Source organism: Galeopterus variegatus, unplaced genomic scaffold (genome assembly GCF_000696425.1).
Source record: "Galeopterus variegatus unplaced genomic scaffold, G_variegatus-3.0.2 Scaffold3319, whole genome shotgun sequence".
Taxonomy (NCBI): domain Eukaryota; kingdom Metazoa; phylum Chordata; class Mammalia; order Dermoptera; family Cynocephalidae; genus Galeopterus; species Galeopterus variegatus.
Genome location: NW_007729430.1, coordinates 30713 through 43511, shown reverse-complemented (window position 1 = coordinate 43511; position 12799 = coordinate 30713). Strand labels below are relative to the sequence as shown.

Here is a 12799-nt window from a genome sequence, read left to right as displayed (position 1 = left end):
CCAGCAATAAATAGAAACTACTAACATATGGGCCGGCCCGTGGCTCACTCGGTAGAGCGCGGTGCTGAAAACACCAAGGCCATGGGTTCGGATCCCATATAGGGATGGCCGGTTCGCTCACTGGGTGAGCGTGGTGCTGACAGCACCAAGTCAAGGGTTAAGATCCCCTTACCGGTCATCTTTAAAAAAAAAAAAAAGAAACTACTAACATATGCCATGACATGGATAAACCTTAAAAACATTATGCTAAGTGAAAAGACACAAGATATCATATATGCTTCCATTTATATGAAATGTCCAGAAAAAGCAAATTTATAGAGACAAAAAGTAGATTAGTGGTTGCCTGGAACTGACAGTGGGAGCAGGGATCTTTTGGGGAGATAAAAATGTTGTAAAGGGCCAGCCCGTGGCTCACTCGGGAGAGTGCGGTGCTGATAACACCAAGGCCCCGGGTTCAGATCCCATATACAGATTGCCGGTTCGCTCACTGGCTGAGCGTGGTGCTGACAACACCAAGTCAAGGGTTAAGATCCCCTTACCGGTCATCTTTTAAAAAAAAAAAAAAAATGTAAAATTGATGTATGGTGCTGGTGCCACCACTTGGTACACTTGATATGGGTTAATTTTATGGGACATCTTTTCTCCCTCCCGAGCCCACTGGTTTATGTGTCACCAGAAATACTACCACTCTACCTTTAACAATGGAACTAAACATTCTCCAACCTTCATTGTTTAATTTGTCTGACCCTCCATCTTCTGCCTATCATCCTACAAGGTAGGATTTCACCTCTGGGCCCCCTTGTGACTTAGTAGGGCCACGTCTAGTTCTAAACAACAAATTGTGAAAGTGACGTGACACTTCCAAACCAGAACAGATGTCTGTGCAAGACCCACAGCTTTCCCTCTCCCACAACTAGCAATGGTCCAGTTGGGGGCTGCTCTGTCAGCCTAGATGAGGACAACATAGAGCAGATCCCTCAGCTAATCTGCAATGGACAGGAGCATGAGGGAGAAATAAACTTTGCTCTAGGCTTGTGAGCTTTGGGGTTATTGTTACAGCATAACCTAGCCTAGCCTGACAAAGTCATGGGGCTCTCAGACTGTGAAATTCTATATTCTAAATCTCTCACCCCAAAACTTAAGGCCTTTTATTCCCCTGGCTTCTGTGAGAAGACACTCTCTCTGTTCTGTCAGCCTCTCCATTTCTCCATTCCCCTACCTAACTTGTTAAAATGCTGTTATCCAAGGTTTTGTCCTCAGCTCATGACTCTTCACTGTACATGCTCTCCAGAGAGATCCACTCATGATTCATCCACCTGGCTGCTCCACATCATAAATCCAGCACATCCAGGGCCGGCCCGGTGGCGCACTGCTACAGTGCGCCGCTTGGGAGCATGGCGGCGCTCCCGCCGAGGGTTCGGATCCCACATACAGACCGGTTCCTGCTCACTGGCTGAGCGAGGTGTGGGAGCCACACCGAGGGTTGCGATCCCGTTGCCGGTCCTGGTCCGGTACAGGCGCGACACAGAGGGTTGCGATCCGTTGCCGGACACAGAAAAAGACAAAAAAAAAAAAAGGAAAAATCCAGCACATCCAAAAGCAAATGCACCAGCAGCCCCCACCGGATGTGTTTTCTCCTACATTCCCCACCTCAGTTAACTGAACCTAAATCCACTTGTCACCCAGGCTAGGAACTGACAGCCATGCTAGACCCTTCCCTCTCACCCAATCGTCATTCAACCAGTCAGTCCCGGCAAATTTACCTCCCTTAAGTGTTTGTGGTTGTTACTGTCTAGGGAGGGAGGTTATTTTTGCCTGTTTAATGTTTATTACAGTAGATGCTAAGAAAACAATTATTTCAGGCTCAGGGAAAGTCTTACTTTGGTGTCAGGCATGGCAATGATGCAGAGAAGAGGACAAATAGTTCAGTCCACACCAAGAAATGAGAAAGCTATAATCTCTGAATACAGAATTATGAAACTACGCCAATAGCAACCTGCATGTTTGTCTCATCTCTTCAGCCCCATGTTTAAGTAAAGGCTTCAAAGCACTGCCACAGCTTTCCTTCTTTACTAAATCCCCTTTGCATTACTCATACTATTATTCAAGTTCTTAAGACAGGGCAAATCTCACCAAGTATTTATGGCTGGTTCTTTTCTTCTCCTTATAACTAAATCCGTAAGAAAGTATCTCCTAATTCATCTCTACTTCCTCTAACCCACTTGATTTTCTAAAATTGAAAAAAGCGATTCTAGTGTACTAAAACCAGAGCCAAAGTTTCTCAACTTGTTAAAATACTATTAATTCCCCAATCAAGGGAGACCACACAAATGTTATCCGCACTTTACAGTAAAGAACTGAGTGGCTGGTGTCTTTTGGTTAGTGTAACCATTACACAACAGTATGTGCTTATCACCCAGTAGTAGTATTCAGCCTCAAAAAATAGTATTTATTCTCCACATAGAAGAGTTCTCACAGCAGCACACTGTTACAAAAAGACCAAAGAGAAATTTTTTATTGCTTTACAAGCCAGCAACAAACACACTGAATAATTATAACATGACACTTTTTTTTTTTTTTTTTTTTAGCAGCTGGCCTATACAGGGATCCGAACCTGTCATCTTGGTGTTATAAGGCTACACTCTAACCAACTAAGCTAACTGGCCAGCTCCTTAAACGTGACACTTCTAATTCTCAAACGGAATTATAAGACCAGAATGTCCTCTTCAACGTAGATTGCATTTGTTAAAACTGAAATCCTCAAATTCTGGCAAAAACTTTAATATTCTCAAGCAGAATCGACACTTAAAGAGGCAAAGAAATTTACTGTCAAACTTAACCACCTATGTCTGATCACGTAATTGAACAGCCTTTTATGCTCAATCCAGGAAGTGCCGTTACATTTTAAGTGACTATCCTAGGCACTTTTAAGAACTTAACACTTTTTTCTTTCTACAAATTTTCCACAGGAAGAACTGTCAAGAAAATTGTTCTAAAACCCAACAAGGCACAGCAACTCACAACTCATTTCTACTTCTTTCCTCATGATGGAAAATGTAGTCAATCTTTAATTTGGACTGATAAAATTGTGTAGGCAATGCCCAATATCCCAACATACAAACAGGAAGTTCAAATTAGTATTAGAAAGGGTGATATTTCTAAATACCTCATATTATTCCAAAAACACTAGCACCTTCCTTCCTTTCAGTGGGCGCCAAATAATCATGGATTACGTCACCATTTTAATCATTTCAACTTAACAGCAAGAGTTCCCTAGCAAGTGATCTTAGCACTATCTGAAAATGGGGAAAAGGGTGTCAACAAAATTCACATGACTTGCCCCAAAATGTAAATTTAAAACCTGACTATTGGGATAGCTATCAACAACCTGAAATTTCTTACTCTAAAATATATTACCAAATCAAACTGATTTTTTTTAATCCAAGGTTTTCTTTCTTCCGCACAGAGCACAGCATTTTTCTCTCAGAACATACTAGTGAGGGTATTCCTAATTAACTCACGTGGGTGGCTTTATACTCCCAGACCAAACGGTCTAGCTAGCTGCAAGGAAAAAGGTTTCATAGTTTAGGAATATATCACATGAAGTGTTAGTTGAAGATATGTATGAAGATGATTTTTAATCACTGCCAACAGCAGAATGTTAAGGCAACATCAGAAAGCAGAGGTGTTTTAAAACACTAAGCCCTACTCCCCGCCTGGTAGAACCAAATAATAAGATGTACTAAATCCCTTAATACGAAAATTTTCCAAAATAATCTGTTGAACTTGACTTTGCAATTTAATCTTTTATATACTGATGGCAGTGAGAGAGAACACAGGGCTATAATTCCCTTGGCAATAAAATTCAACATCTAATTTACTCACAAGGCTTAAAATAAGGAAAAATATAAGTTTTCCTTGCTTGGCGACCATCCTTTCTAATGGTCTGTTTTTATACTGTATCCAGGCTACACCTGTTTATGGATGGCTAAGTTGGATACAGAAAACATCGTGTCTTCCCCATGTGGAATAATTACAAACAAGACAATAAACTTCTCAATCAGTACATCAACAGTCAGGGTAAGCAAGAAAAGGACTTTACCAAGTGACTGACATTTACACTTTTTGACAGAACTGAAATACACTGAATTACAGAGCAAATTCACTGAAACAAAAAAGAAAATTCTGTCCATGTAAAGGCTATTTTATTTTACCCCCCAAAAAGTGTTTCAATTCTGATACTCTCACCACACAACGGGTTAAGAAAATAAAGCGCAGTGTTTAGCAACTGGGCATCCTAACTACCATAAGAGGCACTCTGTGCTCACCCTCCCTGACAACCACTGAGGTCAACAAGCCAGGAGCAAGGAGAGCCTCCTATTTTTCAACACAAGCAGCTGCTGTCTCCTTATTGAAGCCCCGGATGGAGAGATCATAGACCACCTCCTCCACTTTCTTCACGTCGTACTTCAAGCCGTCATAGCGCTTCCTGAGGGAGTCGTTTTTCAGGTTGAGAAGGCGGAATCCAGAATCCAGCTCATTGATAAAGGTGGAGATGTGGAGGGGCCGAGAGTAGTCTCCAGCAGTCACACTGTTGACAGACAGCCTTGACTGCACAAGGAAAGAGAAACAGGGACATATTACAACGTGGCTCTTCCTTACCCCATCTTCCTCCAAATCACGACAGAAGAACCTCAGGCCTAGATAGCTACACTCATGTTCTATATCAGGGTACATGTAAACACAAATAAAAGAGGAGCTTCTCTGAAAAGAACTCAATGAAAATAAGACAATTCTTCCAAATAAAGGTTTAACGTAACTAACATCTAAAATTTCTCTAATTTCTGAAACTGGCTACTGTGCAATCAAGAGTATTGAGTTATGCAATTGTCAACATTACAGCTCATCTGCTAACATACAGAATAAAGAAATGACAGAGTAATCACAGCAGTTCTATCATCTCTTTGAATCTAGGCCAAATAATCTCATATCTAGAGCCCACCTACTGAACTGCAACTCCAGTCACCTAAAATAAACAAGACAAAGACACAGGATAAGATGATAAAAGGAAGTCAATGCAGTGTCGTCTTGAAGGACAGATAAGATTTATTTCAAGACCTAACTCAAGACTCCCCTTCGCCATAAAATCCTCCCCATTCTTCAAGACTTCCCTAAACTACCCCTTATTAATGCATTCCAAACAAATATGATCTTAAAGACATCTCACACTTAACAATATTGACGAGGTGCTTCAAGTTTACTGGTCAGATGTCTCCAACAAGTCTGAGATAAGAGGTACAGCCTGCCAGTGGGCCCCAGTACCCATATTCCCCATCTTCCTCAGTAAGGACTCTTCAAATTTTCATTGCACACACACCTAACCTCATAGACTCTATTTCTGCCTCCCCTACAGATGTGGCACTGGAATGTTAAATAGAAGTTGTGTGTACAACTTCAAAGAAATGTCCTTAAAGTGAGTGGGGTATGACCTATCCCTGTTTCCTTTTACTACTGGCTGGAATGAAGAGGTGAATGACCAAAGCTGGACAACAGTTCTGAAACATAAAGGAGAAGCTACAAGCTAGAAGGACCCAGGGCCTTCAATGACTCCTTTCCTTTGGAGGAAGGATAGGCAAATATTCCCTTAAAGAGGGAGATAGTAAATATTTTCACCTCTGCAGGCTGTACAGTCTCTTTCACAACTACTCAGCTCTGATACTGACAGCTTTTTTCTTCTTCAGAGTTGGTTTTATAGGACAATTTCCCAAGAGAGAGATTACAGGAACAAAGGAGAAGGATTACTTATATAGTTATACAGGTGAATTGTTCTCCAAAACAATTATATAAATTAGCACAGTTATCAGGAATATGTCTTGCCACTACTCTAAAAGGGAAAGGTATTATCATCTTTTAAAAACCCACACATTTTAAGTATGCACAGCAACCTCACTGTCCAGTTAAGTCATTTCTTTGATGACTAGCAAACTAACACATACAGTGCACAGTCAATAACTACCTGGTGACCGCTAAATGGCTTAGAAAAGAATTAAGACTTCCTGATTTTCAGTACTCATTTTAAAAACTGACAGTGAAGCAGGAAGATCAGAAAAGCAATAAGCAAATTACTGAGCTTCTTACCAGTTCACTAGCAAGAATTAGAACTCCTGAGAGATAATCTTCTACATCCAGATGAAATCCTTTCTCCCGATCTGGCTCAACTAAAAAACATCAAAATAAAGATAAAATCATGATGAGAATGCAATTTAAGCCTAAGAATATAAATATATATATATATATATAATTTCTCTCAAAGTAAGTGAAGAAACGATGAATTTTTTTTTTTTTTTAAAGATGACCGGTAAGGGGATCTTAACTCTTGACTTTGTGTTGTCAGCACCACGCTCACCCAGTGAGCAAACCGGCCATTCCTATATAGGGATCTGAACCCATGGCCTTGGTGTTATCAGCATCACACTCTCCCAAGTGAGCCACAGGCTGGCCCAAGGATGAATATTTTAAAAACTGGCCTCTTAATGTATTCGTTCCCTTAGCAATTAGGCCTCACTGTGGATTTTTCGAGCTCTTAAGCAAAATTCAATTTTTCCTTCCACTCTTCTCTCAAAAAATAATACCACCAAGAATGGTACCTAGTTATATCAGAGAATATTCTCGTTAGAAGACACCAGCTGGGCCGGCCCGGTGGCGCACTGCTACAGTGCGCCGCTTGGGAAGCGCAGCGGCGCTCCCGCCGAGGGTTCGGATCCCACATACAGACCGGCCACTCACTGGCTGAGCAACACCGAGGGTTGCGATCCCGTTGCCGGTCCCGGTCCGGTACGGGCGCAACACTGAGGGTTGCGATCCGTTGCCGGTCACAAAAAAGAGACAAAAAGGAAGGAAAAAAAAAGAAGACACCAGCTAAGGAATTTAAAGGAGAAGTCATGATATCTGCAACTGACTTTCAGTGGTTCACACAGACATACAGACATACACACATACACACAAACACATACACACAGTGAGGGGAATAATCAGATGTGGCAAAATGTAAACAAGTGGTGAATCTAAGTGGGGTGTAAACAGATGTTCACTGTACTAATCTTTCAACTTTTCTATAGGCTTGAAATTTTTAAAAATTAAAATTTAAAAACCTTACAGCAAGGGTCAGCAAACTTTTTCTTTAAATGTTAAAAAGAATGGCCGGCCTGTGGCTCACTTGGGAGAGTGTGGTGCTGATAACACCAAGGCCATGGGTTCGGATCCCTATATAGGGATGGCCGGTTTGCTCATTTGGGAGAGGGTGGTGCTGACAACACCAAGTCAAAGGTTAAGATCCCCTTACCGGTCATCTTTAAAAAAATAAACAAACAAACAAATAAATAAATAAATGCTAAAAAGAAACACTCAAATCCAAATAAGCAAGCCACTGCATATTTTCAGTTTTTGTGTTTCCGAGTAACTGATTTTCCATTTAGTTTTCATTTGTTTTAATAAATAGAAAGTACAAGCAACAGTCCCTCCCACCAAAAATTAAGCTACCATGCCTGATTCCATGGATCCCACTAATAGAGACACTTACTGCCAAGAATTTCTGTAACTGCTTCTCGAGTCACTAGTGTTTCTGTTTCCAAATACACAACAAAAGCTGCCAAGAAGACCAAGCGCTGCAACACAAACCTCCAGTGCTCATGAAATCTGCAAAAAAGTAAGCACATTTAGGTTGCGAGGTTAGGGACCTTCAGAAAGGTTTAGCACAGTCATGTTCAAACAGTTTAGAAATAAAATCTCATGTGAAACCCAACATATAAAACATGTAAGAGCAATATGATATTTAAATATATTTAGATGGGTGGCATATAAATTTTACAAGTTCTAATTTATATATAAGATTTACTTATCGTAAAGTTAACCAATGAGAAGCATAACCCAATTTTGATGAGCACAGAAATTTACAACTGAAGATTATGGATGACAAGGGCAACTGGACATTAGAACTTTAATCAGTAAGAACAATGACACCTCTATGAGAAAAAGAAAAATTTGCAACTGAAGATTGATGACAACTGCAGTATCAGCTTCAATATCTAACTTATTGCTACATTTTGATTTGAATGTAGGGCATCACATAAATCCTGATTCACAAAATTACCATTTACAATCACTAAGTAGATGGACTTAAAACCTCAGGGTACAGAGCTAGAAGCCTGAAAAAGGAATAGGAAATTTTACAACCCCTAGATATTTTATGCTATGCCTCCTGATTTTCAGATGTGAAAATAAATTCAAAAAAATCTCTTAACAGAATATAGGTCAAACAAAACCTTCTGAGGGACAAATCCAGCCATAGGGCAGCCTGTGTGTGACCTCCAGAGTACATGGTCTCTAAAGACCCTATCAGTTCTACTGTCCTAATTCCCTGTGTTTCAGTTATTACCTTACAGCAAGGGTCAGCAAACTTTTTTTTTTTTTTTTTTTTTTTTTTTTTTTTTTTTTTTTTTTTTTTTTTTTTTTTTTTTTTTTTTTTTTTTTTTTTTTTTTGTCCTTTTTTGAGATCGGCCGCACCGCGCTCAGCCAGTGAGCGCTGTGAGCGCACCGGTCATCCCTATATAGGATCCGAACCCGCGGCGGGAGCGTTGCAGCGCTCCCAGCGCCACACTCTCCCAAGTGTGCCACGGGCTCAGCCCAGCAAACTTTTTCTGTAAAGGGCCAGGTAGTAAATATTTTAGGTTTTGTAGGCCACTTTCACTCTCTACCACATACTCTTATTTGGGTGTTTTTCTTTTTTTAACAACCCTTTAAAATATAAAAGCAATTCTTAGCTCTCAGAAGCAGCAGACCACCAGTAGCTTATCAACCCCTGCCTTAAAGAGTCTTCTTGTAAGGTTATACTACCCACTCCCCATAACATACACATCCTAACTATTTATTGACCATATATGTGTCTTAAAAGAACATCTTTTCAGTAAGAAGACAAAAGTAAGTAGAAATTCTTGATTCTTTTTTACCATAGTTCATCAATACTCAGATGTAATTTTTCCCAATTTAACACCTATGAAATCAGGTTACATTTTACAATCTAAGTTTCATAATTATGACTGGCTATGTTGTTCTTTCCCTGATACATAAAATAATGGTGTATCTTAAAATTAACAGTGTTTTAGATTTAATGAGATATGACATACATTAGCCAAATATGCCACTTGACAGGGAAACTCAAGCTATGAGGTAAAACTCAAATCCATATATATGAATATATTACCACCTAATCCCACAACCTTAATGGCATAACTATACTTCATCCAATTTCACAAGAAACTTCAATATAGCAAAGATATTCTTGATTTTGAACTTCATACAACACATTTTCTCTTTAATTGCTTTTTCATTGAAAAAGTAATGTTACAGGGCCAGCCCATGGCTCACTTGGGAGAGTGTGGTACTGATAACACCAAGGCCACGGGTTCAGATCCCTATGTACGGATGTCTAGTTAGCTCACTTGGAAGAGTGTGGTGCTGACAGCACCAAGTCAAGGGTTAAGATCCCCTTACCAGTCATCTTAAAAAAAAAAAAAAGAAAAAGTAATGTTACTTAAGAAAATTTTGAAATTAAAAAGGACAAAAAAATTAAATCACCAATTTTGTCACCACCATTTCTCAGCTTGATTCTTTTTCTTTTTGTTGCTTCTTCTATGTGGATGGACTTTTTACCTAGCTGTAAGCCATCATTCAGTACATATAATTTTTCTCCTGCTTTTTTTACTTAACCTTATAAAATAATGCTACTTTTGTTACAAACCTGTAATACTGTTCAGCAGGAAACTTGGTCTTCAGAGATGTTAGATGTGTTTTTACTGTACCAAAATGTTCTCGAGCTTTCAAGCACCTCTTTGGAACTGGTCACAAAAGATAACCAAATGTAATAAGGAAAAAGTTATTAAAGTTTAAAGACAGTTCTTGCTTAATAATCTCTATAGTCTATCTGAAAATGTATCAATCTTTTTAAAAATCTCACAACCAAATGTATACACCTCTTGCTTTTAACCTGGCACTCAATATATCTCTAGTTTCTCTACAGATTAACCATACTGAAAAATAAACAAACAAAAACTGCTGAAAGGGAGTATGTTAGGAAACACATTGGTAATTGGTAAGCTGTCATAAATAACCGAACCTGGCACTCAATATATCTCTAGTTTCTCTACAGATTAACCATACTGAAAAATAAACAAAAACTGCTGAAAGGGAGTATGTTAGGAAACACATTGGTAATTGGTAAGCTGTCATAAATAACCACATCCTTAAAGGGTTGTGCACCAGCTGCTATTCCATGAATAATTTCTTTTGTTTGGTTGGTTGGTTTTGGGGGGTTCTTTGTTGTTGTTGTTTTTTGGTGGCTGGCCAGTATAGGGGATCTGAACCCTTGACCTTGGTGTTGTAACACTGTGCTCTAAGTAAGTAAGGTAACCAGCCATTCTATCAGCTGCTATTCCTATGCAGTCCTCAGAGGATGCCTAAAATTGGACTGCTTCTAGCTCCCATATTTGGTCAAAAAGAGCCTTTACCATTTATTTTCAACCAGGCTGACCAACTCCATTTATCACTGAGAAAAATGACTTGCCCCTAACACTTGTTAGTTACATTATTATATCATTCTCTATTTGAAAATATATTTTGGCTCATTTAGCTGTGCAGCTGCATCTTACAATGAAGGTTCTGTGCCTAAAACTTGATGTATTTAAATTTCATTCAAGAGGATGGCTGTAAACACATTAATTTGGTAATATTTTATACTGGCACCTCATATCTACGAATGTATATAAAAAGATATTCAATAACCTAAAGCTTGAATTCAAACACACACACACAACAGGGCCAAATAAAAGTTGCTAGAGACATAATAAAGATATTAAACTGTAATTATCATCAGTAGAAGTCCATAACAATAGAAAACCTCCCTATTTAAACCACACCATGTGGAAGAGGAAAATGGAAGATCAACCAAAACACAGAGAATACTGTGTAAACGTATAAAATGACCAAATCACCTACTCCTCCAATTTTTACTCACCATAAAGAATGATGAACATGTTTCACAATAAAATGATACAGACTTGATAGGTCTTCTGGGTGGAAATTAACTCTCTAAATAAGAGAATTATAAATTGGATAAAAACTTTCAAAATCAAAACATAGAACTTACTGTCCTGAAACCCAGCACCCTGATGGACCCCTTGCAGTAGAGTTAAAATCTCTCGAGCTGTTTGTTCTAAACTCTGTACAACTTTTCGGATTTCCTAGAGAGAATTAAAAATCAAAATCAGACAAACTCAACATAATCGTTATCATAAACTTATACCAAACACACTAGATAGCATATTTGACCTGCCAAACCTTCACATACATTCAAAACACTAATGATCTTCACAAGGGCTGAAGTTGTATAAAAAATAACCAGGTTTGAATCCTGACTTTTCCCCTTATTTCCTCTGTGAGATCTTCAGGAAGTCACTAAAAAGCCTTAAGATTCCTCAAGTAACCTTCAAAGGATAACAGCCAGCCACCCACCCACCCCAAATATCCAACTAGGACACTATAAAACAGATGACATTATAGGACTGTAATTTGTAAAATGAAGATTTAAGGGTTGGGAATTTTTCACTAATTCATTTTACAAATATTCACTTAGCACATTTAGGTGCCAGACACTGTAAATACTGGGGAACCAAGCAGATAGTCCCTTCCCTCTGGCAGTTCAGCGTATGAGAGAGACAGACATTTAAAAAAATAATCACACAAGTTTTTTAAAGTTAATGTGCCACTAGAAAACATAACAGGGAACACATCATTAAGACTGTGATGTCAAGGAGCTAAATTTGAGGTAACCGGGAAAAGAAAAGAAAAGAAAAGAAGCAAATTACATGAAAACCCAACACTGCATCCAAGAACTCTGAGGCAGGAAACTATTTGGGGCACTAGAGCAACGAAAGGAGGTAAACTAAACTTAACATACAAAAGGAAATAGTGTAAAATGAGATTTGAGAAAGAGACTTTGTGGCCACAGTAGAGTCTGGATTTTTATCTTATGTGGGATGAAAAGCCATAGGTGAGTTTTAAACAGGAGAAGATGATATGTGCTTTTAAAACACCGACAACAAATACATGAAATGTGCATTGGCTGAGACCCAGGCGCTAACCGAATCTTCTATGAAAACAAGTGCTTGAAAAGAGAGAAAACTGACACTCAAATGAAGCAGGTGATGCTGAGAAACCGAGAGCCGAACACAGGGAATCAGGACAAAATAGTAAAATCTGGGGTGGAGGCGGGGGTTCCCTAACCTGAATCCAGAGGGGAAGCAACCCACCCTCAGAGGTGTCCCCATCGCCCGAGATTGAGCGAAGAAGGCATGGGCGATGTGGCCCAACTGGGCAAGGAAAAGGAAAGGGATGGGAAGGGAGGGGGCTCGCCTCTCGGATGTCCTGCTCTGCAGCCAAAAAGCCCTGCAGCTCCACGAAGATCTCGCTCACAGACATGACGCCGGCTTCACAACAAAAAGCCAGTGAGGCAACGTCGGCCAGAGAAGTGTGCTCCGAAGGCTACTAGCACAGTCGGTCTCAACGCCCGCCGTCGCCGCCGTCGCTGCCGCCGCCGTCGCCGCCGCCTCCACCCGGCCCTAAGCCGCGGCCGTCGCTGGGGTCCTCTGAGGCCCGCGGCGCTCCGGAGGCCGGGCTGTCCGCTGCGCTGCCTGAGGCGCGCCCGCCGCGTCCGGAGCCCAGGCGTGCTTCCGGAGGGCAGAAGAGA

At 40.1% G+C, this 12799-nt stretch overlaps 1 protein-coding gene across 3 annotated transcripts; it reads right to left on the bottom strand.

The window, feature by feature from the left end:
• Window positions 1-2483: 2483 nt before the first annotated feature.
• TSN (translin) lies at window positions 2484-12644 on the bottom strand. Of its 3 annotated transcripts, none has more exons than XM_008584626.1 (6): window positions 12466-12644; window positions 11201-11294; window positions 9797-9893; window positions 7580-7695; window positions 6139-6218; window positions 2484-4611 (listed from the first exon to the last, which is right to left on the bottom strand). In XM_008584626.1, exons 1-6 carry the CDS (start codon window positions 12529-12531, stop codon window positions 4378-4380), a joined length of 687 nt encoding a protein of 228 aa, XP_008582848.1. In that variant the 5' UTR covers window positions 12532-12644; the 3' UTR covers window positions 2484-4377. The 3 variants fall into 3 exon arrangements, with proteins under 3 accessions (XP_008582848.1, XP_008582849.1, XP_008582851.1); XM_008584627.1 differs by lacking the exon at window positions 12466-12644 and adding an exon at window positions 12363-12438; XM_008584629.1 differs by lacking the exon at window positions 6139-6218 and having other exon boundaries at window positions 4444-4611; window positions 12466-12636.
• Between the last annotated feature and the right edge of the window lie 155 nt (window positions 12645-12799).